Source organism: Periophthalmus magnuspinnatus, chromosome 12, assembly GCF_009829125.3.
Source record: "Periophthalmus magnuspinnatus isolate fPerMag1 chromosome 12, fPerMag1.2.pri, whole genome shotgun sequence".
Classification (NCBI taxonomy): domain Eukaryota; kingdom Metazoa; phylum Chordata; class Actinopteri; order Gobiiformes; family Gobiidae; genus Periophthalmus; species Periophthalmus magnuspinnatus.
Window position 1 is genome coordinate 17,771,005 of NC_047137.1, and position 27,190 is coordinate 17,798,194.

The 27,190-nt window shown below is 44.8% G+C and overlaps 1 protein-coding gene across 1 annotated transcript in view; it reads right to left on the reverse strand.

Annotated features, from left to right (window-relative positions):
• cacna1c (calcium channel, voltage-dependent, L type, alpha 1C subunit) overlaps positions 1 to 27,190 on the reverse strand; it is a 316,373-nt gene that overhangs the window by 195,106 nt on the left and 94,077 nt on the right. The window contains exon 2 of the mRNA XM_055225600.1: positions 9,325 to 9,748. Coding sequence (XP_055081575.1) covers positions 9,325 to 9,748 — 424 coding nt within the window. The remainder of the gene's footprint in view (positions 1 to 9,324; positions 9,749 to 27,190) is intronic.

A 27,190-nucleotide genomic window follows, 5' to 3' on the forward strand; every position in this document is an offset into this window, starting at 1 on the left:
TAAAGTGATTTTTTTTGTGAGTTTGCACGTTCTGCCTGTGTCTCCGCACCTTTTCCAGCTCGGGGACGTGTTTTTAGCTCTGACACGTTTCGTCCAGGTTTGTTCTGCCACAGTTGGACTCGGCGAAATTGCAGAGACATGAAAGCTCCAGTGTTTATCTTTATTTAACAGGGAGACATATTGGGTCACTTAGAAACAGCTTTGTGTACGAGGGAGGACGAGGGAGGACGAGGGAGGACGAGGGAGGACGAGGGAGGACGAGGGGGGACGAGGGGGGACGAGGGAGGACGAGGGAGGACGAGGGAGGACGAGGGAGGACGAGGGAGGACGAGGGAGGACGAGGGGGCGGGGCCGCAGAGACTGAGCGTTTCCTAATATGGGCGCGGACAGGAGCGAGTCGCGTGGAGGACGACAGGATGTGGACAAAGGAAGAGAGAGACTGAAGGAGAAAGAGAATATTTGGAGAGGTCCTTCAGAAGAGACCTCGATGTTTGGGGAGGGAGGGATGGAGGGAGAGAGGAGAGGAGAGAAGAGAGAGGAGAGAGGAAAGAGGAGAGAGGAGAGAGGAAAGAGGATAGAGGAGAGAGGAAAGAGGAGAGAGAGGAGAGGAAAGAGGAGAGAGGAAAGAGGAGAGAGGATAGAGGAGAGAGGAAAGAGGAGAGAGAGGAGAGGAAAGAGGAGAGAGGAAAGAGGAGAGAGGAGAGAGGAGAGAGGAAAGAGGAGAGAGGAGAGAGGAAAGAGAGGAGAGAGGAAAGAGGAGAGAAGAGAGAGGAGAGGAGAGAGGAAAGAGGAGAGAAGAAAGAGAGGAGAGGAGAGAGGGTGGAAGAGAGGTAGAGAGAAAGAAAAGAGGAGAGTGACCTCGATGTTTGGGGAGGGAGGGATGGAGGGAGAGAGGAGAGGAAAGAGGAGAGAGGAAAGAGGAGAGAGGAGAGAGAGAAGAGGAAAGAGGAGAGAGAGACCTTGATGTTTAGGGAGGGAGGGATGTAGGGAGAGAAGAGAAGAGAGGAAAGAGAGGAGAGGAGAGAGGGTGGAAGAGAGGTAGAGAGAAAGAAAAGAGGAGAGCGACCTCAATGTTTAGGGGGGAGGGATGGAGAGAGAGAAGAGGAGAGAAGAGAGAGACCTCAGTGTTTAGGGAGGGATGGAGGGAGGAGAGAGAAGAGAGGAGAGAGGAAAGAGGAGAGGAGAGAGGAAAGAGAGGAGAGGAGAAAGGGTGGAAGAGAGGTAGAGAGAAAGAAAGAGAGGGAGGAAAGATGGAGAGGGGAGTGAAAGTCAGGAGAAAAGAGGGATAAAATTAAGGAGCGAGGGAAAAATTAGGCCAGAGAGAAAGAGATAGAGCAGAGGAAGAGACTGAGAGAGAGGAGAAAGAATGAGAAACAGAGGAGAGAGAGTGGAAGACAGGTAGAGAGAAAGAAGAGAGGAGGGAGAGAGGGTACAAAAGAGAGGAGAAACAAAAGAGAGAGGAAACAGAAGAGAAGAGAGGGAGAGAGCAAGTGAAAGAAAGACAAAGAGAAACAAACGAGAGGGGGGAGGGTAGAAAAGAGAGGAGAAGTGAAAGAGTAAACAGAAGAGAAGAGAGGGAGAGAGGGAGTGAAAGAGAGGAGGAACAAAAGAGAGAGGAAACAGAAGAGAAGAGAGGGAGAGAGCAAGTGAAAGAAAGACAAAGAGAAACAAACGAGAGGGGGGAGGGTACAAAAGAGGAGAAGTGAAAGAGTAAACAGAAGAGAAGAGAGGGAGTGAAAGAGAGGAGGACCAGAGGAGAGATAGAGAGAGACGAGAGCGAGCGGAGAAAGAGAGAGAGAGAGGGAGGAATGTGTAGAAATGACAGAGGTCTGGTTCATATCAAACGACTTCATTCCTTTCTCGTTTCTTCGTGGCTGTTTCTTAGTGACCGAATAAATAACACACAGGGAGGGCATCTGACACACAGGGAGGGCATCTGACACACAGGGAGGGCATCTGACACACAGGGAGGGCATCTGACACACGGGGAGGGCATCTGACACACGGGGAGGGCATCTGACACAGGGAGGGCATCTGACACACGGGGAGGGCATCTGACACACGGGGAGGGCATCTGACACACGGGGAGGGCATCTGACACACACAGGGAGGGCATCTGACACACGGGGAGGGCATCTGACACACGGGGAGGGCATCTGACACACGGGGAGGGCATCTGACACACAGGGAGGGCATCTGACACACACAGGGAGGGCATCTGACAGATTTGAACAGATTTGCGCTCACACTCACATTTTTACACAGCGACGTCCAGAGCGGGATTTGAACCGGCGACCTTCAGATCGAGGCGTAACCACGGAGACGGGAGGGAGGCGGGGCTTGAGCTCGATTTAAACTTTTTACGTAACAGTTTTAACTTAATATTTTGGAGATTTGGACCAACCAGGAAGTGCGACTCGTGCAGACGTAAATCACGGAGTATTGGACGTGCGATTTGAACGGTTTGTTTTTTTTCTGTTTCCATGGCGACCCCACGTGAGCTAGGCTAACCAGCTAGCTCCGGACTGCTACGGACATCTTCTAACAATGTGACAGGATTTTACACCGAATAAAAGAGACAAACGAGCGAACGGAGAGGCTTAGAAAAGGTTTCCTCGCGGCGCCCCCTGGAGGACACAGAGGAGAGACACTTTTGTCCTGAGGATTGTTGAGAGCGGGATTCAAACGGCCGACCTTCAGATCAGCGCACAATGACGGAAATACGATATATTTTCTTTCTTTTTGACAGATTAGTTTAATAATGTAGCTGTTTTCATTATAAAACGTCTTTTTTGTCGATTACGATGATGAAAATACAAGTACGTCTGTTGTTTTTTTGCATAAATCGCTGCAGTTCTAGTCGTTAAAGTTGAAGATCTGTGAGTTTGCTCCAGGTTGATTATTAAGATCTGCCAAACTTGGTCAGAAAAACACAACCGTCGGTATGTTTGGACACGGCAACGTCCAAAAAACACACGAACAGAAGCTCAAAAGATCTGATTTGGCTCAGGATTTGAAATTAAACAAATCTAGAGATTCTACGACAGGTTCACTGAAAATCACCCACAGATAATGTTACGTAATGAAGGATTTGGCAGCCATTTTGTTTCTCTCCTCCAAAAAAAACAACTGGAGAATAAAACTGAACAATACTAGGACGGGAGGGCATCTGACTCAAACAGAGAGAGGGCATGAGGAGGAGGAGATGGTGGATGATGAGGAGAAGGAGGAAAAAGAGGAGGAGGAGAAGAAAGAGGAGGAGGAGAGAGAAGGAGGAGGAGGTTGATGAGGATGAGGGGAAGATGGGGGAGAAGGAAGAGGAGGATGAGGAGGAGCAGGAGGAGAAGAAGGAGAAGCAAAAGGAGGAGGTCAATGAGGATGAGGAGGAGGAGAAGATGGAGAAGGAGGAGGAGATGAAGGAGAAGGAGGAGGAGGAGATGAAGGAGGAGGAGGAGGAGAAGATGGAGGAGAAGGAGGAAGAGGAGGAGGAGATGAGGATGAGGAGAAGGAGAAGATGGAGGAGAAGAAGGAGGAAGTCGATGAGGATGAGGAGGAGGAGAGAACGGAGATGATGGAGGAAAAGGAGGAGATCAATGATGATGATGATGATGAGGAGGAGGAGATGGAGGAGAAGGAGGAGGTCAATGAGGATGAGGAGAAGATGAGAAGAAGCAGAAGAAAGAGAAAGAGGAGTAGAAGAAGAAACAGTAGGAGGAAGACGCAGAATCAGACCTCATGGACACACAGGGAGGGCATCTGACACATTTGCTAATTCCACTGCTGTCTGTTTTGTGATTGGCCTTGTATCGCTACATTTGGTGCACAGATCGGCCCGGGGTCCTCAGTTTGACTCCACACTGTGTTAATCAGGAGAACGTTGCACTTCCTGTTTTTCTCTGACACGAGCCTCTTGGGGTTTTTGGGGTAAATTATAGGTTAGAATCTCCAAATGAGTCAGGCCTCGATCTCAACGGGCGAGCGATTAAAACCATGATGCACTTCGTTCCCCGACGGCGATCGCGGCAAAAGGGTCAAATGCTAAAACAAACGTAAACAAACGATTAGCCAAAACGGAATTAAGAGATTTATGAGGAACGTTTCACAGGAAGAAAAACAAACACTAGACTGAAGGTTCTGACTGTTTGGGTTTAGTCTGTTTTAATCAGTGTTAGCATGGTGTTAGCATGGTGTTAGCGCAGTGTTAGCATAGTGTTAGTGGTGTCAAAAGTATCGGAAATGTGATAAGAATCGATACTAAAACTAGCATCGAAGCTAAATACTCATGTGACCAGATATAAAAACTGAAAAAGTCACATTCTCAGGACAGAAATGAAACTTTGCTGAAGATTTTTATAATGAACTTGAGCCGACGTCACCACAGCAACGCTCGACCACGAGTGTCATAGCAACCAAAGAGCCAATCAGGAGTGAGTTTGTGGTTTAGTCCTGGGTTTGTTCTGCTTTAGTCCTGGTTTAGTCCTGGTTTAGACCTGGTTTAGTCCTGGTTTAGTCCTGGTTTAGACCTGGTTTAGTCCTGGTTTAGTCCTGGTTTAGTCCTGGTTTAGACCTGGTTTAGTCCTGGTTTAGTCCTGGTTTAGACCTGGTTTAGTCCTGGTTTAGTCCTGGTTTAGACCTGGTTTAGTCCTGGTTTAGTCCTGGTTTAGTTCTGGTTTAGTTCTGGTTTAATCCTGGTTTAGACCTGGTTTAGACCTAGTTTAGTCCTGATTTAGTCCTGGTTTAGACCTGGTTTAGTCCTGGTTTAGTCCTGGTTTAGTCCTGGTTTAGTTCTGGTTTAGTCCTGGTTTAGTTCTGGTTTAGTCCTGGTTTAGTCCTGGTTTAGTCCTGGTTTAGTCCTGGTTTAGTTTTTCAATATAAAGTGAATTAGCACAGACCATATCCTGTTTATATAAATGGACAGAGCTAACCTGCTAGTCTCTACATTCCAAACAGGAAGTGATCATGTGCACTTCCTGTTTCATCGACTCTGGCTCCAATTCACTTTCTATTGATAAACTCCCCTCTCTCTGTCTCTGCTGCTTCAGACTCATTTTGGTCTTAAATGTTCGTATTAACCCTCTACATGATCCTGGGGTTTTTATTTCACTTTTGTGTCTGTAAATCAGGTCCTTCTTTCCTCTCCCTCTCCCTCTCTCTTCCTCTTTTCCTCTTCTCTTCTTCTCTTCGCAGCTCTCTCCGTCTCGCTAACACTGACCTTGCAAAGAGCCGGCGACACTTAAACGCTGTAATTAAGCGGGAGGTGATAAGGCCGTGTTTGTGCGCTGCAAAAACTAAATCTACGTGTTTTAAACGACGAGAAAACGAAGGAGGAGAAAGAAAAAAAAGAAAGAAAGAAAGAAAAAAGAAAGAAAGAAAGAAAAAGAAAGGCTCTGCACTTTGATATCCATCTGATGCTAATGAGACTGATCTCTGAAATCACAGTAACTCAAATTAAAACCGACTGATACTGACACGTTGCAGCTGATGCCATTCACTTTCTCTGGGGTTGTGACGCTAACTGGAGGCACCGCTCTGTCTGAAACGCTGTTATTCAAGTTCAAATCTAATCTGAGCTTTATTTTAACACAGTCTGACCAGAAAGAGTCGACTTATCTGGACTCCAACAGATGATTCGTGCTGTTAAACAAGTCCCTCTCTCACGACATCACAGTCACAAGCTAGCGTTAGCGTTAGCATTAGCATTAGCCAACACCTTTTTGTGTAAAATCAAAACCGCGAACGCTCGGACTGGACAAACGCTCCTGAAAACGAGCTCTTTAAATCCATTTCACAATCTTATAACTTTTTTTGACAGTGTTTGCTAATGTGTCGCGTCGCGTCACCACGGCAACTGCTGAACATTCTACCATAGACACACATGTGAGACAGCGTGATTTCACCGCAAAGTGTCAGTAGGGCTCGGGATTGTGGCGTCAGACCTCAGAGACGTTTAAGCGAGCCTCATGTTAAAACAGTGTATCGCAACAGTATCGATATCGCAACACACCCGATATATCGCAGTAGTATCGATATCGCACCACGCCCGATATATCGCAGCAGTATCTGTATCGTGGCACACCTGATATATCACAATAGTGTCGATATCGGAACACACGTGATATAGTGCAGCAGTATCGATATTGCAACATACTCGATATATCGCAAGAGTATCGATACCGCAACATACTTGATATATATCGAAACAGTATTGACATTTTGAACACATTAAATACATCTCAGCAGTATCGATATTAAAACATATTGAATATATCGCAGCAGTATTATTATCGCGATGCACTCGATATATCGCAACAGTATTGATATCGAAACATACTCAATATACTGCGATGCACTCGATATATCGCAAAAGTATTGATATTGCAACGCAGTCAATATATAGCCACAGTATCGATATCGCCACACACTCGATATATCGCAGTATTAAGTCCATAATTACAGCTGCATTAGTTTTGGTTTTGTCTCTGTTAAGTTTTTTATTTTTTATTTTATTTTGACAGTTTCAGTGATAAATTTATGTAACAATAGTTTTGTTTTATTCGACCTAAAGTATTAAAATATCGATATCGCGGCTCTTTTCCGTTCAGATGTGATATTTTGTGTGTTTCCGTTCGCCGTGTGCTGCTGTGATGTGGGACACGTGCTCCTCGCTCCGCAGACCCGTCGAGAGGGGCTGCTGTTGTCATGGCGACGGAGGATGAGATTTGGGGTTTACGGAGTCGGAGGGAGAAAAGGGGGGATCCTGGCTCTGATGTGAGGGGGGGTCCCTGAGCGCTGCACCGTGGTCTATGGCATTATTTATAGCAAACAAACGACAAAAAAACAACAAAAACAGAACGAATATCAGCTCAGGAAAAGAATCGAACATCAGTATCACTCTGTCCACCTCTCTCTGCCTCTTTCCCTCCCTCACTCTCTCTTCTCCCCTTATCTCTCTTGCTCTCTTCATCTCTAGGTACCTCCTCTCTCTCCCTTTCTCTCTTCTCTTTCTATCTACCCCTCTTTCTTCTTCTCTTTCCCTCCTTCTCCCTCCTTCTCTCTCCCCCTTACCCCTCTCTCTCTCTCCCTCCATCTCTCTCCTCTCTTTCTATCTATCTCCCTTTGCCCCCGCCCTCTTTCTCTTGTCCTCCTCCCTTGCTTCCATCTCTCTCCCTCTTTTCCTTCTAACTCCTCCCTCTCTCTTTCTCTCTTCCCTCCCTCTCTTTTCTCCCTCTCTTCTTTCTCTTCCCCTCTCCCTCTATTTCCCCTTCTCCCTCTCTCTTGTCCCTCTTTCCTCTCTCTCCCTCCTCCCTCTCTCACTCTTTCCACTGTCTCTCTCTCTCCCCCTCTCTTTTCTCTCGCTTCCCTCTCTCTCTCTTTTGCCTCTCTCTCCCTCTCTTCTCTCCCTTGTCCCTCTCCCTCTCTTACCTCTCCTTCTCTCGTTCCCTCTCATTCTTTCCTCTGTCTCTCCCTCTCCCCCTCTCTTTTCTCTCTCTCCCTCTCTTCTGTCCCTCGTCCCTCTCTTACCTCTCCTTCTCTCGTTCCCTCTCACTCTTTCCTCTCCCTCTCCCCCTCTCTTTTCTCTCTCTCTTCACTCCCTCTCTTACCTCTCCTCCTCTCATTCCCTCTCACTCTTTCCTCTCCCTCTCCCCCTCTTTTCTCTCTCTCTTCGCTCCATCGCCCGGAGGTGAAGTCGAGTCATTATGTTGAGCAGCTTAGGAAAATGGGGAGAAAAACTCAGGAGGGAAAGAGGGATTGAATGAAAAGAGCAGGCAGAGGAACAGCGGGAATAAAGACGTTTGACGGACGAGTGAAAGGAGAGAGAGAGGGAGCGAGGGATAGGGACATGTTGGACCAGAGGGAAGGAGGATTAGACCGTTAGAAAAGAGTTACGGCGGATAAATGTTCAGGGGAGAGGTGTAAAAGACGAGTAAAACGTCACTTTTCATCCCATTTTGAAAGAAGAGATTGAACCGAGAACGAGGGATGAGAGAAAAAGAAACACGGGGGGTTTGTTTATGCAGATTTAGACGACGATTAATCACGATCGAAATCAGAAACAGACGAATGGATCACAGAGGCCAGAAGCACCAGAGTGTAAATCTGTGTCAGATGCCCTCCCCGTGTGTCCATGGGGGGTAAAAACTGATAACCCTCCCCTCTCTCCCTTCTCTCCATGATCCCTCTCTTTGTCCTTCTCCCTCCTTCTCCCCGCTCCCTCTTTTTCCTCTCTTCTGTTTTCTTCTCTCCCTCTCTTTCGTCTCTCTCCCTCTTTTCCTCCCTGCTCCCTCTATTCCCTCTCGTCTCTCTTCTCTTCCTCTCTCCCTCCCTCTCCCTGCTCCCTTTCTTCCATCTCTCCCTCTCTTCACTCCTTCTCTTCTCTCCCTCTCTCCTCTCCCTTACTTCTGTCTCTGCTCCCTCTCTTCTCTCTCTCTCCCTGCTCCCTCTCTTCTCTCTCTCGTCCCTCTTCTCTTCCTCTCTTCCCTCTCTCGCTCCCTCTCCCTGCTCCCTTTCTTCCATCTCTCCCTCTCTTCACTCCTTCTCTTCTCTCCCTCTCTCCTCTCCCTTACTTCTGTCTCTGCTCCCTCTCTTCTCTCTCTCTCCCTGCTCCCTCTCTTCTCTCTCTTTCTGCTCCCTCTCTCTCCCTCCTCCCTCTCTCTCCCTCCTCTCTCTCTCTTTCTCCCTGCTCCCTCTCTTCTCTCTCTCCCCCTCTCTTCTCTCTCCCTGCTCCCTTACTTCTGTCTTGTCTCCCTCTCTTCTCTCTTTCTCCCTGCTCCATCTCTTCTCTCTCCCTGCTGCCTCTCTTGTCTCTCTTCTCTCCCTGCTCCCTCTCTTCTCTCCCTCCCTCTCTTCTCCCTCTCTTCTCCCTCTCTTCTCTCTCCCTCCTCCCTCTCTTCTCTCTCTCTTTCTCCCTGCTCCCTCTCTTCTCTCTCCCTGCTCCCTTACTTCTCTCTTGTCTCCCTCTCTTCTCTCTCTCTCTTTCTCCCTGCTCCCTCTCTTCTCTCTCCCTGCTCCCTTACTTCTCTCTTGTCTCCCTCTCTTCTCTCTCTCTCTTTCTCCCTGCTCCATCTCTTCTCTCTCCCTGCTCCCTCTCTTCTCTCTTGTCTCCCTACCTCTCTTCTCCCTCTCTCTCCCTCCCTCTCTTCCTCTCCCTCTCTTAAATCTGTACAAACACATTCTGTACAGTCCCTGTTTGTGTCAGATGCCCTCCCTGCGTCCTGCTTCAGAATGAGTCTACACACACACACACACACACACACACACACAGCACCAGTCCGGCTGCCGGGCTGGTCCGAGGTCCGAGGTCAGAGGTCAGAGGTCAAAGGATACTTCCACTCCACGATGCTGATGCAGGCTCGTCGTATGGGGTTCTTCAGCGTGAGGCAGAGTAACGCTCGCGGCGGTCGCGTGGCCGTGGTCGTGGTCTGTTTCTTGGGCTTGGCGGCGTAGTGCTGTCTCTTCCTTTGCGTGGAGCTCGCCGTGGAGATGGGACCGCCCCCTCCCGCGCCGAGCCCCGCCCCTCCGCCGGACGCCGCGTTGCCCATCATCTTGGCCTGCCGCGCCGCATCTATGGCCGCCTGCCAGCTCAGGGCGGCTCCGGGAGTCGGGATGTGCTCCGGAGCTAGCCTGACCACGCCCCCGAGACCCCCGTGGTTGACCCCTCCTCCGCCATGCTCCCCTCCGCCGCTGTGCTCGTTGGTCAGCCCGGTGGGAGGGGCGCGCTGCAGGGGCGGGGGCGGAGAGTAGTCGGAGCCTGCGGACACGGGGAAGAAAAGGAGGAAATAAACATCAGAAGAACTTTAACAAACACGCGGCGGCGCTAGCGTACGAGCTACATTTCCTTCAGATTAGCGAAATGTAAAATGAGCTGGATCGATATCGGCTTCCAGATATCGGTTCATTCGATATCCCGGTTGGACATAATCGATGATGTAACACGATTATTTACTTTTTATGTTTTATTTGCACCTGAAAAAGCTCGTAAACTGTGGCGCTAACTGTAGAAGCTAGCTAGTTAGCGCATTTAGCTGGACGATATTTAGCTAACTGTTTGTGCTAATAGCCAGTGGTGGAAGATAATGAAGTAAAAGTAGTAAAGTGCAGTACTTAAGTGAATATTTGAGGTATTTTTGGATTACTTAAGTACATTTTAAAGTTGATAGTTTTTACTTGAAGGTTTATTTTTATATTTTTAAAACAAAAACACACAAATAAAAACAGATGAGTCGAGAGGGATTTGAACCAACAACTGTCGTCACAAATGTCATAAACGCGGCGACAGGAAACAGCAAAAGTGACGTGAAGAAACAGGAAGTGACGGCGTCGTTGTCGTCGTTAGTGAAACTATGAAATGTAGTGATTCAGTTTCCAGGTCGAGCAGCGACAGAAAAGAAGAATCAAGAAGGAAACAGGAGAATAAACAAAACTGATCAAGGGAAAAACGATACAGACGACTCCAGAATAATCAATATTCAGTCTGATACGACAAAACTGAAAACACCACGATAGAGAAATAAAAACAGGACTAAACCAGGACGAAAACAGGACTAAACCAGGACTAAACCAGGACTAAACCAGGACTAAACCAGGACTAAACCAGGACTAAACCAGGACTAAAACAGGACTAAACCAGGACTAAACCAGGACGAAAACAGGACTAAACCAGGACTAAACCGGGACTAAAATGGGACTAAACCAGGACTAAACCAGGACTAAAACAGGACTAAAACAAAACTAAACCAGCAGTTACAGAGAGAGGAGACATAGTTTTTCAATAGAAAGTGAATTGGAGCCAGAGTCGATGGAGCCTGCAGTTAGCACGTTAGCACGTTAGCACTTTAGCTACGTCCATTTATATAAACAGTCTATGGTCTGAACTCAAACTTAACACAATGAGCAGTTTAACAGGAGTCTGGACACAAAAGTTCACACAAACTTCTCATTTCGCTGGTTTCACTTTGTGTTTTTCTTTACAAAACTTGAAAATAACTAAATGCATTTTGAATATCGTGGTATTTTGAAGTCGTGGTATTAAAGTCGTATTATTCACACTCCAGCCCGTAGCAATTTGCAAGAAAATAGAATTAAACCGAGAGCTAAAAGTACCAGGCGTTTTAGTAACTACGCAGGCTAAGTGGAGTATTAACCAAAAACACATTTAACTCGACCAAACGGAGCAGTAACGTCTTATTTCTGACATTTAAACAACATTTTTACTGCCCTTAAACTGCACAAATTAGAGGAACATGTTTAGCAAAATTCCAAATGCAGCGGATGTTTTATTGCTCCAGTAAACTGATGCTAACTGTAGAAGCTAGCATGTTAGCGCACTTAGCTTGACTACAGTATATTTAGCTAACTGTTTTTACCAGCGTTGGAAGAAAGTGAAGTAAAAGTAGTAAAGTACTGTACTTAAGTAAACATTTGAGGTATCTGTACTTTACTTAAGTACATTTTTTACTTTTACTTCACTACATTTGAGACGAACAAAACAAAAATATACAAATAAAAAACAGAAACTTCAGCTCAAATCTTTATTAAAATCACCACATTTGAAGCTTTATAAGACTCAAAATTTGCGAGAAATACTTTTACTTTTTAGTATTTAAGTACATTTTTAAACAGATACTTCAATACTTTTACTTAAGGATATTTGTCATGTGATACTTTTACTTTTACTTAAGTATTTTTTACTTATAAACTCATAAACCAACAGCACGCAGCTTTGTTTAACTCCACAACAAAACAAAACACATTAAATCTGAACGTGTCTAAATCTACAATCGCACATTTAGCGCGTACGTAGCCTAAATAGCACTGAAAGCTAACATTAGCCTACTTCTTGCTACTTTTTTCACACAGCAGAACGCAGAAAAACTGTGCTCCGTTCACACCAAATACAGTTTAAAGTACAGCTAGCACGTGTAGCGTTGTTACGTTTAATTACCTCGACATTAGCATAAATATGTTAGCAGCTTCGTGGGTGAGCTCTTGCCAACATCAGAGTTAGCGTACATGCTAGCAGAACGATGGAGCCGCTAGGACCACCTGCTGCGCGCTTTATTAATCACATGGATGGCTGAGTGATAGCCTGTGCGTATGCTAACGACACGCGCATATATTAGCTCTACATAATTGACATTTTACCTGGACTCGGGCGTAACACTCGTCTGTTCTCGTTACGTTTGATTTTTGAAGGTTTATTCCTACTCTCGTGTTGTTCGTAAACTGTGCGCTGCCACCGTTTGGAAGCAAAATAAATACATGTACACGGAAAAAGTACTCACAAAGCTAGCACGTGTAGCATTTTGGTGTTTAATTACCTCAACATTAGCATAAACGTGTTAAACTCTTTTCTTCTTCTCTGGTTTTATTAGTATATTTTTGTTTTGCTCAAATTAAACGTGTTAAAAATAAACCCTCAGACTTTTCAGCAGGTCACATGACAATAAAAATACTTCTACTTTTACTAGTTCAAAAATGTAGTGGAGTAGAAAGTACAGATACTGCTCTCAAATGTACTGAAGTAAAAGTAAAAATGATCAACTTTACTACTTTGACTTCATCACGTTCCACCACTGGAGACTGGTAAAAACAATTAGCTAAATACAGTCAAGCTAAAGGAGCTAACTAGCTAATTTCTACAGTTAGCATCACAGTTTACGGGCTTGTTCAGTAGCAATAAAACATCCACTGCATTTGGAACTAAAGTATCCACGTTAAAATGTACTTAAGTAAAGTACAGATACATAAAAATATACTTTTACTACTTTTCATTCATAATATTTTATTTCTTATCAGTAAAACAAGGTCTAAGATTTAAAACGTGCGATTTACGGGGTTTAGTTTGTCGTCTTTATACAGGACGAGAGCGTTTGTCCATTGACCCGCAGGTTGTCGGTGCGATTCCAGCAGTTGTGTCCTTGGGCAAGACACTTGACCCCCCGGTGTGTGACTGTGTGTGACTGTGTGTGACTGTGTGTGACTGTGTGTGACTGTGTGTGACTGTGTGATGCATGTGTGCGTTGTTCCTCTGAGTGTGTTAAATGTGGTGAAGTGTCGGATAAACGTGTCGCACTGGAGATGACATCATCTACATATAAGGATCAGAGAGAGCGACGTTTACGACAGGAACTACAGACTAGACCAGGACTGGACCGGGACTGGATCGGGACTGGACCGGGACTGGACCGGGACTGGACCGGGACTGGACCGGGACTGGACCAGGACTAGACCGGGACTGGACCAGGGCTAGACCGGGACTGGACCAGGACTGAACCAGGACTAGACCAGGACTGGACCGGGACTAGACCAGGACTAGACCAGGACTGGACCAGGACTAAACCAGGACTGAACCAGGACTGAACCAGGACTAAACCAGGACTAAACCAGGACTGAACCAGGACTGAACCAGGACTAAACCAGGACTAAACCAGGTCTAAACCAGGACTGAACCAGGACTAAACCAGGACTAAACCAGGACTGAACCAGGACTAAACCAGGACTAAACCAGGTCTAAACCAGGACTAAACCAGGACTGAACCAGGACTAAACCAGGTCTAAACCAGGACTAAACCAGGACTAAACCAGGACTAAACCAGGTCTAAACCAGGACTAAACCAGGACTGAACCAGGACTAAACCAGGTCTAAACCAGGACTAAACCAGGACTAAACCAGGACTAAACTAATTCAGTTCAACTTTATTTATATGAGACATTAAACTCATCTTCAGCTGATACGACACAAAGGAAAAGATCAATAAAACGTCTGTTTCTCTGACGTTAACCAGGAATAAAACAGGAATATATTTTTTCAATGTAAAGTGAATTGGAGCCAAAGTCGATGGACCCGGAAGTGCTCCCGTGCTCACTTCCTGTTGGGAGCGCGGTGGTTAGCGGCTAAGCTAGGTCCATGTGTCTCACATCAATAATCAATCTCCACTCCTCCTCCTCTTGTTTCCTTTCTTGTCTCCATTTTCCTGCTTTAATCCATACAGCTGTCACTCCCTCCAGTGGCACGGAGAACAAGTTCATTTTCCCCTCCTCCCTCCACCTCTCCCTCCATCCATCCACCCATCCCTCCTCTTCTGTCCATTTCTCTCCATCTCTTCTGGTCCGCTGCTTCTCTTTCCTTCGCACATCCGTTTCCTCTGTGTCATTTTTAAATGTCTGACAATAATTCTTACTCACAGCCCGACGGCAACGAGCCAAAATAAGACACAAAGCTTCTGTCTCGACTCGATCTGATACTAAGGAATCGACCCGATACTCGATACCGATACCACAATGATGATTTCTGATTCTTTTCCCATCCGTCTGAACACGTGTAGAGAAATAAGATACGAGGATTTAAAAGTGAACGATGGGACTGTGGGACTTTCCTGGTCTTTTCTGGTATGTCTTCCCTAAAATGTTCCACAATATGTCTTTAAACTTAACTATCTCCACGGAGACAAACAAGTTGCACCACCAGGTCTATTCTGGTTCTATTTACAGGTCAGATCTGTGTAATGGCAAATTCACTGACAGTTTAGTCGATGCATTTTTGAACAATAAAAAACATCTGTAATAAACATGGAATAAATGAAACAAATGTTTAATGCCACAATGTGGAACATTCCAGGCAAAGCAATATCTCCATGGAGACAAGCAGGTAGTGGACCCTCTACCAGAAAAAGTTACATAGTGTAGTTTTAAATATGTCCTTGTAAGCGGCTGTCAAACCAGGACCAAACCAGGACTAAACCAGGACTAAACCAGGACCAAACCAGGACCAAACCAGGACCAAACCAGGACCAAACCAGGACCAAACCAGGACTAAACCAGGACCAAACCAGGACCAAACCAGGACCAAACCAGGACTAAACCAGAGCTAAACCAGGACTAAACCAGGACTAAACCAGGACTAAACCAAGACTAAACCAGGACTAAACCAGGACTAAACCAGGACTAAACCAGGACCAAACCAGGACCAAACCAGGACCAAACCAGGACCAAACCAGGACCAAACCAGGACTAAACCAGGACCAAACCAGGACCAAACCAGGACCAAACCAGGACCAAACCAGGACCAAACCAGGACCAAACCAGGACTAAACCAGGACTAAACCAGGACCAAACCAGGACCAAACCAGGACCAAACCAGGACTAAACCAGGACTAAACCAGGACTAAACCAAGACTAAACCAGGACTAAACCAGGACTAAACCAGGACTAAACCAGGACCAAACCAGGACTAAACCAGGACTAAACCAAGACTAAACCAGGACTAAACCAGGACTAAACCAGGACCAAACTTGACATGCGTGAATACGAGTATCATAGCAACCAAAGAGCCAATCCGGAACGAGGATGTTGAAGGCCACGCCTCTTCTCACCTGCACCACTGGTTTAACAGGGAGCGGGCCCTTAGCAACGCTGTCAATCAAACCTGTTGCTAAGGCTAACAGGAAGAAGGCGCCTGATTTGTCTGTTATTAATGTTCATATCTTGATTTACAGACACAATAGTGAAATAAAAACCCCAGGATCATGTAGAGGGTTAATACGAACATTTAAGACCAGAATGAGTCTGAAGCAGCAGAGACAGAGAGAGGAGACAGAGTTTTTCAATAGAAAGTGAATTGAAGCCAATTGAAGCCAGAGTCGATGGAGCTAGAAGTAGAAGCTAGCAAGTTAGCTATGTCCATTTATATAAACATTTATACTTAAACAGCCTTAACTTTTATTTGTTTAAAAGCTCGTGTAAGAATAATGTTTGTAACGTCTCTTCATCATCTTTACGACAATTTGTTTAATTTCGTATTTTAAAAAGTACAAAAATAACACGTACACGATAAATGCGCAGGTTCAGGGAAGGATACGGCGGAGGAATATGCTCATAAACATTTGCTCTAATGCCGTCTGAAGTGTTCTCGTAAAAGCGCTATTAATGATCCCACTGAGAACTCTCCGGGCTTATGTTAGCGCTTATGCTAGCCGTCGATATGTGCTAAAGGGAGAGCGACGCCGAGATAAGCCCGCGCTACACAAAGTAAACGCGTCGCTATTAAACACACACGACTGTCTCTCCTCTTCACGGCGTTACGTATTTGAAGAAGGATTAGAAAAGTGGAAAACCTTTTAGTCCGTTTAAAATATGAAACTGGTTTGTTAAAATATCTTAAATAATTCATGATGTTTGAAAACAGCCCCAGGTGAACGAGGAAGTGAAGCGTTTCTGTTGTTTCCGTTTTAAAACAAAAAAATATACCGAGTTTAGAGATGAGACTGTCCTCCTGAGTCCTGCTGTCGCCGCACGGACGTTTAAAGTGATAAGAACGAAGAGACTCGATACTCGATACTCGATACTGATATGATACGTGATAAAAATATAGTAATAAATATAATAAAAACACTGTAAAGAGGATGGATGGGTCCTGGTTTAGTCCTGGTTTAGACCTGGTTTAGTCTTAGTTTAGTCCAGGTTTAGTCCTGGTTTAGTCCTGGTTTAGTCCTGGTTTAGACCTGGTTTAGTCTTAGTTTAGTCCTGGTTCAGTCCTGGTTTAGTCCTAGTTTAGTCCTGGTTTAGTCCTGATTTAGTCCTGATTTAGTCCTTGTTTAGTCCTGGTCCAATCCTGGTTTAGTCCTGGTTTAGTCCTGGTTTAGTCCTGGTTTAGTCCTGCTTTAGTCCTGGTTCAGTCCTGGTTTAGTCCTAGTTTAGTCCTGGTTTGGTCCTGGTTTAGTCCTAGTTTAGTCCTGGTTTAGTCCTGGTTTAGTCCTAGTTTAGTCCTGGTTTAGTCCTAGTTTAGTCCTGGTTTAGTCTTAGTTTAGTCTTAGTTTAGTCCTGGCTTAGTCCTGGTTTAGTCCTGGTTTAGTCCTGGTTCAGTCCTGGTTTAGTCCTAGTTTAGTCCTGGTTTGGTCCTGGTTTAGTCCTAGTTTAGTCCTGGTTTAGTCCTGGTTTAGTCCTAGTTTAGTCCTGGTTTAGTCCTGGTTTAGTCTTAGTTTAGTCTTAGTTTAGTCCTGGCTTAGTCCTGGTTTAGTCCTGGTTTAGTCCTGGTTTAGTCCTGATCTTGTCCTGGTTTAGTCCTGGTTTAGTCCTGGTTTAGTCCTTGTTTAGTCCTGGTTCAGTCCTGGTTTAGTCCTGGTTTAGTCCTGGTTTAGTCCTGACTAGACTGGACCAACCCAGGACCAAACCAGAATAAATCCTACGACTGTTTCTCAGTTACTTTAAACTACATTCCCTTTAAGTACCTGAGTACATGTACACAAATATAAGTACACGTATGTAAAGTTATAAGGTTTTTTTAAGAAGTAAAAGTCACAAAAGAGGTTAAAACTAAAACTGAAAACGACAAAAACAGTCCAGACCACGTTCCTCAAAAGCCCAAAGCTCCAGGAGAAAATATTTAGTTGAAAAGCAGAGAGACGTGTTGTTTCCAAAGGCGACTCGCTCCTTTAGCATAATTAACCCCATTAGCCTCGTCAGTATAAATAGCATCGAAGCTAACGCTGTTTTTACCACGATGTGTTCAAAGTCACACCCAGAAAAACGACAACGCAGCGTTTCACCAGTTTAACCAACGCACCAGAGGGAGGGCATCTGGGTTAACTCATCATTACATTAGATATGATGAGAACAGGGTAGAACCAGGACTAAACCAGGACTAAACCAGGTCTAAACCAGGACTAAACAAGGACTAAACCAGGACTAAACCAGGACTAAACCAGGACTAAACCAGGACTAAACCAGGATAGAACCAGGTCTAAACCAGGACTAAACTAGGACTAAACCAGGACTGAACCAGGACTAAAGTAGGACTAAACCAGGACTAAACTAAGACTAAACCAGGACTAAACCAGGACTAAACTAAGACTAAACCAGGACTAAACCAGGACTAAACCAGGACTAAACTAAGACTAAACCAGGACTAAACCAGGACTAAACCAGGACTAAACCAGAACTAAACCAGGACTAAACCAGGACTAAACCAAGACTAAACCAGGTCTAAACCAGGACTAAACCAGGTCTAAACCAGGACTAAACTAAGACTAAACCAGGACTAAACTAAGACTAAACCAGGACTAAACTAAGACTAAACCAGGACTAAACCAGGACTAAACCAGGACTAAACTAAGACTAAACTAAGACTAAACCAGGACTAAACCAGGACTAAACCAGGACTAAACTAAGACTAAACTAAGACTAAACCAGGACTATCCTGTGAATTGAGTCTCATTTGTGTCTGGTTCTCATTATGAGGATGAGTGAGCGTCTTATGCCAAACACTCAGAATACAGATGCCCCGTTCTCCCTGATCTACGGCCCCACCCTCTCCTCCTCCTCCTCCTCCTCCTCCTCCTCCTCCTCCTCTCAGTCCATGTCCACAGAAACAGCCCAGTGTGAGCAGAACGTGCTCCATCCAGCTTCTGTAAATGTGCAGGACTTTCAAATAAATCAACAAACGCATTAAGCAAACACTGCACTGAGGCTACGGCTGAAGTGAAGCTGGAGTGAAGCTGACACGGCTCATTTAAAAACAAACACAAACGGCTCCAAAAGAGTCAACAAAGTCTTCTCTCTTCAAACCTGCTTTTACCAACAAAACTTTGTCTTTGGACCATAAAGAAGTGACTGAGCGAGAGCGACGTCACCTCAGCTTCAGCTTCAGCTCCAAAATGAAGCTCATCGAGGCCAGAGCAGATCCAGCGCCCCTTAGCAACGCTGTCAATCAAACCTGTCGCTAAGGGAAAGACGGCGCCTGATTTGTCTGTTATTAATGTTCATATCTCGATTTACAGACACAATAGTGAAATAAAAACCCCAGGATCACCTATCGATTCAAATGTCCCACAGTGTGTTTTTAATTTTAACGTATCAATCGCCACGGAGACAAGCCAAGATATAGTCAGATCTGTGGAAAAGCAAATCCATAACCATCTAAAAAAGCAACCATCAAATCCATAAACACAGTCTTTTTTTGTTTTGTTTGTTTGTTTGTTTGTTTTTCCTCCAACAAAAACACTTCTGATTGTGTAAACACGAGACAGTTTAATGCCGTACTGTGGAACATTTCAGGAAGTTGACTGCGCTCCTGCAAAATTGGGTTTTTTTGTCGGAATAATCCCGCAGAAAAATCAAATCAAATCGGCGATAACGGGAGCGAGAGTGGACGGTAGGCAGTAGAGCGTTTGTCCACTGATCTGGAGGTTGACGGTGCGATTCCGGCTCTCACAGATGACCGTCTTTGTGTCGTTGGGCAAGACACTTCACCCAACTCGCCCCTAGCGTCTGTGGTTCGTTGTTGTAAAGCGATTTGAGGCTTGAAAATGGAAAAGCGCCGTATAAAAACGCGATGTTTACAGTGATACGTGCTTCCATCATCTCATCTGACCAGTTTTTTTGTTTGTTTTTTTTTTATTTACGAGCATCAGCGCTTACAAAAACATATATATTGTATGTATTTATTCATTAAAAGCGCGACACGGCGTCCGACGCAGAGTGAAGTACTTGCAGATGGAGGAAGGGGGCGTGTCTGAGCGTGCGCGAGCTCCTTTACCCCGAGACACGGACGCCACAGTGACACGCTCTGAGAATGTGAGCGTATGAATAATGCAGGTGTGTGTGTGTGTGTGTGTGTGTGTGTTCAGTGCTCAACGCCGCATTCCTCACTGTCGTACCGGGACGTTCTGTATTATTACTACCCCGAGCAGAAATACAGCGCTCTGATTGGCTCTTGTCTTTCCTACTCGCTGGGTATGAACATTTTTGATCCTGGGGTTGAATTACTCGCTTGCACATCCTGAATATTCCTTTTTCATACACAGGGACGTCGGTTTGCTTCTCTCTCGCGCCGTCGTACCTCAAACCGGGCTCACAAATTATCGTCCAATCAGATTTGTTTATTTCCCTGGCGCAGGTGAAACGAAGGAGCTCATTGGTCATGTGTCATTTATAGTTTTGCTCTTTAATTCTGCAGAAATCCGCCATTTTTTTCAGCTCTTTGTGACATTTTTTTCCTTTGTTTTTCATCATATTTGTTTTGATACAGACGGACCGTGCCTGTCCCTGATTGGCTCATCCACCTGTCAATCACAGCCAGACTCACATTTTCATAAAGTACTGGAAAAGTGTGAGTTTTGGATCCCAGGGAAGCGATTTCCTGCAGATATAGGGCCATTAAATGCTTTTTTTTTTCTAATACCGTGTATAAAACAGCTGTATTCATTGAAACACCACAAAACGGCATCGTAAATCTGAAACTTTATATTAGAAAGTTTAGTTTTTCAGTATTAGCAACACGACAGAACTGAAAACATATGAAAGATTCAGTTTGATTTAAGTTCATTTCTATGGCAAATTTAAAACAACTCGAGCTGAACAAAAGTGCTTCACATAAAAAAAAACAAAAAACAGAACAATCAAACACCTGTCTGTCCTCTGAAGTGTTAAATACCAGGGAGGAGAGTCCACAATCAGCCCAGAAATACTCAAAATAAATATAAAGTTATGCAGTATGTTCATATAGTCCAGGCTGAGCAACGACACTTTCACCAGACAAGTGACCTACGACCTACACTCCACCAGAAAAGTTACACAGTACAACTTTAACTTTACTATATTTTACTTTTTATATTATTATTATTGCTATATGCATATTTTTATTTTTATATTTTTTTATTTAATTTGTTCTTATTTATGTTTTGTTGTATGCATATTCTTTTATTTTTTTCTTTATTATTATTATTTTATTATTTTTATTTATTTATTTTTATTTTTATTATTATTTATTTTTATTTTTATTGTTATTATTATTTATCTATTTTTATTTTTATTTTTTAATGTATTTATTTTTATATTTTATATTTTTGTAGCCTGTATATCTCCACACATCACACACACACACATCACACACACACATCACACACACACTGAGCTTGTGTATCGTCACATTCTGATTTTAAACAAACTCTGCGTCAAATCAAATGTTTTTACTTTACGTTATGAAAAATCCAGTAAACGCAACGACATCCTGAACTAAAATAGACACAGTGAGCAGGAAGTGTCAGCAGACAGACGAGAGCATAATATCACCCCAAATAATACTGCTCCAACAAGTGAAACACAGAAGAAATGGTTCCCACGGCAACGCGCTCACGAGTCGGGTCTGTGCGCTTCTCGGGGACATTACGCTGAGTTATGTTCATTTTCTGAAGCCTGATTCTCACCTTAAAGCAGACACATTAATCCATTTTCTAGGCTGAGTTCTTCTCTCAAACCTAAAACGCTACGTTCCACCTCGTGATGTCATCGTGTGGTGATACAGGAAGTGCTCCACTGTGTTTTTAAACTCCACACACCTTCATTTATAGAATCATTTGGATAATTTCAGCCTCTGGAGTTGATTAATGTGAACACAGAGGCAGAACAAAACAAAACACCAGCTCAAAAATAAATAATAATCATCAGAAATAAATAATAATATTTGTTCAAACTCATATATTACGTCAAACTTGACTCATGTAGGTTTAATCCATGTTCTGACGCTGTTTCCTCCTCAAAAAACAGACCTGGACTTGTGTTTTGTTTCATTCACATGTCACTTTATTATTCGTCTGTTACATCTCCTAAGCTTAAAATGCGATGTTCCACCTTGTGATGTCATCAAGTGGTAGTTTTCAAATGTTTTAACAGCTCCTTTTATCTTTACTTCAGTAGAGATAAGAGGAGGAGGAGGAGGAGGTAGAGAAGGAGGAAGAGGTAGAAGAGGAGGAGGAAGAAAAAGAGGTAAAGGAAGAAGGAGAGGAAAAAGAAGACAAGCATGAGAAGGAAAAGTTAGAGGAGGTGGAGGAAGGAGATGAGAATGAGGAAGAGGTAAAGGAGGAAGAAGAAGAGGTAGAAGAGGAGGAGGAGGAAGAGGTAGAGGAGGAAGAACAAGAGGTAGAGGAGGAGGAAGATGAGACGGAGGAGGAAGAGGTAGAAGAGGAGGAGGAAGAAGAGGTAAAGGAAGAAGGAGAGGAAAGGATGACAGGAAAGGAGACAAGGATGAGAAGGAAAAGTTAGAGGAAGTGGAGGAAGAAGATGAGAATGAGGAGGAAGAGGAAGAGGTAAAAGAGGAAGAAGAAGAGGTAGAAGAAGAGGAAGAGGTAGAGGAGGAGGAAGATGAGAAGGAGGAGGAAGAGGTAGAGGATGAGGAGGAGGAGTAGAAAGAGGAGGAGAAGCAGATATTGGCAGGGGCTGAAATGATCCAAATGATTCTAGAAATGAAGGTGTGTGGAGTTTAAAAACACAGTGGAGCACTTCCTGTATCACCACATCATGACATCACAAGGTGGAACGGAGCGTTTTCAGTTTGAGAGAAGAACTCAGCCTAAATCTGCAGGAACAAAACACAACTCCAGATCTGTTTGTGACGAGGAAACGACATTAGAACACGGTTTAAAGCTACAAGAGTCAGATAAGTTTCATTTTGACGCTTTAATTTTCAGGGCCGGTTCCAGTCTCTTAATTTCAGGCGGCCATTTTGAAATTTCACGAGGGCAAATACAGACGTATAAATGTTTTCATGATCATCCATTCTTACCTCCACCTGACCCTTCACCTGAACCGCTCTGAACCTGCACTTTAAACCACGGCGGGGACGGGTGGGACGAGCGTTTACGTCCCCATAACGAAGCCAGGTCCCACGACGCGAGCGCGAGTCCCCACGCCGTTATAAATACCCGCCCACACACAGAGGAGCGCGGCAGCAGATATTAATAACTCCTTATTAATATTCGTCTGCAGTGAAGGATGTGAGGCCGGAGTAACCCAGATAACGGCGTCTACCTGTCTCTGCCGCCTCCATCACGCCACGCCGCCGTCTCCACAAACCCGCTCCGGCTGCTGTTTGTTCAGGACGTTTGCGGATTAAACGTAAAACACATCCGTCTGTTAAAGTGTCTCATTCTAACGCTCCAAAACAGACCCGGAGTTGTGTTTTTCATTCGCACACATGTTTGAGTCGCACTTTGCAAACCTCAAAATGCTCCGTTCCACCTTGTGATGTCATCAAGTGGGAGTTTTCACATTCACAAGCCTAAATTGTCTTTTCTATTCTGTCTTTTTTCTCACTTGAAATTAGCAAAAGAATCCAACAGAAACAATATGTAAACTCCAAACATCCCGTAACTCCACTGAACCCGGGGACTCAAACCCTGGACCTTTCCGTTACATGGCAGACTGAACCACTGCACCGTCCTGTACTGTGTCATGTGCAGCAGCTGTGGAAGGTACAAAGTAAAAGTACTAAAGCTGAACTTAAGGAGGATCTTTAAGGAGTCTGAGCCCCTTCTGTAGCTCCTCCCCTTTTCTCTCTCTCTTACCCATCGCTCATCCCTCTCTCTCTCCTCCTTTCTCTCTTTCCTACATTAAGCTTCCTCTCATCCTCATCCCCCATCTCCCTCATTCTTTCTCTCCTTCCTCTTTCTGTCTCTTACCCGTCGTTCAGCCCTCTCACTCCTCCTTTCTCTCCTTTCTACAGAACGCTTCCTCTCATCCTCATCTCCTCTTTCTCATTCTCTTTTTCTCTCCTCCTCTTCTCTCTTTTGCGCATCATTCATCTTTCTCTCGCTCTCTTCCCCTTTTTACCTCCTCTCTGTTTCTCTATCTGTCTCGGCCTCCTCCTTCTCTCCATTCTTTCTCTCTCTCTTTACAGAAAGCTTCCTCTTGTTCTTATCTCCTCTTTCTCCTCCCCTTCTCTCTTTTTGCCCTCTCTCTTATCCATCATTCAGCCCCTCTCTCCTCTTTTCTTTCTCTCTCTACAGAACACTTCCTCTCGTCCTTAATCTCTTCTTTCTCCTCCCCTTCTCTTTTCTCTCTCTCTCTCTTACCCATCGCTCATCCCTCTCTCTCTCCTCCTTTCTCTCCTTCCTACAGAACGCTTCCTCTCATCCTCATCCCATCTTCCTCATTCTTTCTCTCCTTCCTCTTTCTCTCTCTTACCCGTCGTTCAGCCCCTCACTCCTCCTTTCTCTCACTCCTCACAGAACGCTTCCTCTCGTTCTTATCTCCTCTTTCTCATTCTCTTTTCCTCTCCTCGCCTTCTCTTTTTTCCCTCTCTCTCTTACCCATCGTTCAGCCCCTCTCTCCTCCTTCCTCTCTCTACAGAAAGCTTCCTCATTCTTTCTCTCCTTCCTCTTTCTCTCTCTTACCCATCGCTCATCCCTCTCTCTCTCCTCCTTTCTCTCTTTCCTACATTAAGCTTCCTCTCATCCTCATCCCCCATCTCCCTCATTCTTTCTCTCCTTCCTCTTTCTCTCTCTTACCCGTCGTTCAGCCCTCTCACTCCTCCTTTCTCTCACTCCTTACAGAACGCTTCCTCTCGTTCTTATCTCCTCTTTCTCATTCTCTTTTTCTCTCCTCCTCTTCTCTCTTTTGCGCATCATTCATCTTTCTCTCACTCTCTTCCCCTTCTTACCTCCTCTCTGTTTCTCTATCTGTCTCGGCCTCCTCCTTCTCTCCATTCTTTCTCTCTCTCTTTACAGAAAGCTTCCTCTTGTTCTTATCTCCTCTTTCTCCTCCCCTTCTCTCTTTTTGCCCTCTCTCTTATCCATCATTCAGCCCTCTCTCCTCTTTTCTTTCTCTCTCTACAGAACACTTCCTCTCGTCCTTAATCTCCTCTTTCTCCTCCCCTTCTCTCTTTTCTCTCTCTCTCTCTTACCCATCGCTCTGTTCTGTGTTGACATAAGTCCAGGTTCAGTTCCTGTATTTTTGTTCTTTTCTTCTCAACTTTTAGGCTGATGTAAAATTATCATAAATATTTAGCACAGGTCCTCTCCATAAAACAAAAACAACAACAACAAAACAACAAACAAACAAACAAACAAACAAAAATACACAAAATCTTACACACTTTAATGACAAGTGCCCAAGATTCTTCCTGTATTAAAGTGAAGGTCGTTGTGATGCAGCTGTGTCATGTGACCACCTGCCCCGGGTCTGGAGTCATTATTCAAATGAACCTCACACACACACACACCCACCGACACACCCCCACACACACGCACACACACACACACACACACACACACACACACCCCACACACACACACAGACACACACTCCCACACACACAGCTAATCAAATAGCCATAGATTAGATTAAACTCTCCATGTTTAACATTCACTTATAACATTAAAGGGCCAGGACGGCATTTTGTCCCGTGTATCTGGGCAGAAAAACTGTGTGAAGAAGTGAGTGAGTCTGACGTCGCTTCAGCTTCAGCTCCACATGAAGCTCAGAGCGGTCACCACGAGTATCATAGCAACCAAAGAGCCAATCAGGAGCGAGGCTGTTGAAAGAAGCTCCCGCCCACTCCGCTGGTTTAGCAGGGAGCGTCTGCTTAGCAACGCTGTCAATCAAACCTGTTGCTAACGCTAACGGGAGCGACCTCAGGGGCTCCCATGGCCATAAAAATCATGTTAAACGAAGTATCAGAATTTACTGCATTTTTTTCACACAAATACTTCTATTTTACACATCCATCCATATTTTTTCTTTTACACATCGAATAAATGAGTGAAAATCTCCGCAGCCCCGCGCTCTCATTCGTCGCCTTCAGGACAACAGAGGCAGATTTACCGTAATGAGGGTAAAATATTTAGACAGCCCCGTGTCTCCGCTTTGAGACGCCGTTTGAATTTACATGAGAGCACGACCGGGAGTTACGCTGCTGGAAAGTCCGCTCTATCTGCGATGATAGGATCCGACGCTATAGGGTTAAACTCGCGCTTGTTTCTGCAGCGTCCATGATGTGACCTCAGGTGTAATCTGACGGTCCTGTGTATTAGTCATGTGACTGGATGATGACGGGACGTGATCGACACAAAATGTCGACGTAATGAACTCCCCGGTCTATGGTCAGTGCAGATATATTGTATAAACAGTTTGAGGTCAAAATAAATGTAATCTAAGTCTAATTATAAAGCAGCACTCATACTTCTGCGCACCAGGAAGTATGAGTGCTGCACTGTTAGCATGCTAGTGTTTGTTAGCATTACTGCGATGGTAAAACTCTGCTCTTCTTCCAGGTTTTTAAAGGCCCTGTCTCTGATTTTCCCCATGGATTTGAGCAAAATGTACCTCACAGAAGTGAAAATACGTCCTCTGTGTACTGTCTGTAGGCTTTACTGTCCGATAATCAGGAAGTGCGTTGTAGCATGGTCTCCGAGAGTTGTAAAAAGTGCTTATAAACTCATCGTGGTGAGTAATTAGGACGCTCTGAATGCATAAGGTAAGTGAGGAGTTACTTTAGACCACTGCAAACTGTTTAAAATGAACTAATTGTTTCTGTTTCTAAAACAAGTCCGGCGCTTTTAAACAAACACAACAGAACCATCTCGATAATCTTTATTTACTCTCACTTCCTGTCAGGCCGCACAGAGCTGCGCCGGTGCGTTCGCGCTCACCGAGTTGTGCACATCTCGTGTTTCAGCTCTGACGTTTCTTGCCTCTCCAGCTCCAGACTTGGACTGTTCCCAGACTCGGAGCGTTCGGCGGCGCTATCAGCTCTGGGACGCTAACGGCACCACTTTGGCAGGAAACCAAGCCATCGTTTACACATCTCCACCGCTCTCTGTCACCAGCACATCTGAAACATCAGCGCCGCACGAACCGCCAGATAAAAATGTCTCTGAACGAACCGCAGGACACGTTCAAAACTTATGCTCAGGTCGTTTAGGCTTCGAGCTGCGGAGAATCAGGGAGAAAAAAATAAAACTCTGATGATGAGGCTAGCAGTTATAGCGGCTAATCTTGAGCTTGAGTTTTATATTTGTAATTCCGACCACAAGTATCATAGCAACCAAAGAGCCAATCAGGAGCGAGGCTGTTGAAGGTAATGCCCCTTTTCACCCCGCACCGCTGGTTTAGCACAGAGCGGGCGCTTAGCAATGCTGTCAATCAAACCTGTTGCTAACGCTAACGGAAGAAGTAGCCTGATTTGTCTGTTATTAATGTTCATATCTTGATTTACAGACACAATCGTGAAATAAAAACCCCAGGATCATGTAGAGGGTTAATACGAACATTTAAGACCAGAATGACGAGAGTCGATGGAGCAGGAAGTGCGCCTATGATCACTTCCTGTTTGGAACGCGGCGGCTAACAGGTCAGCTATGTCCTTTCCGTGTCTGATTAGTGACAGGAAATGCAGAAGAAACAGTGAAACAAACATAAA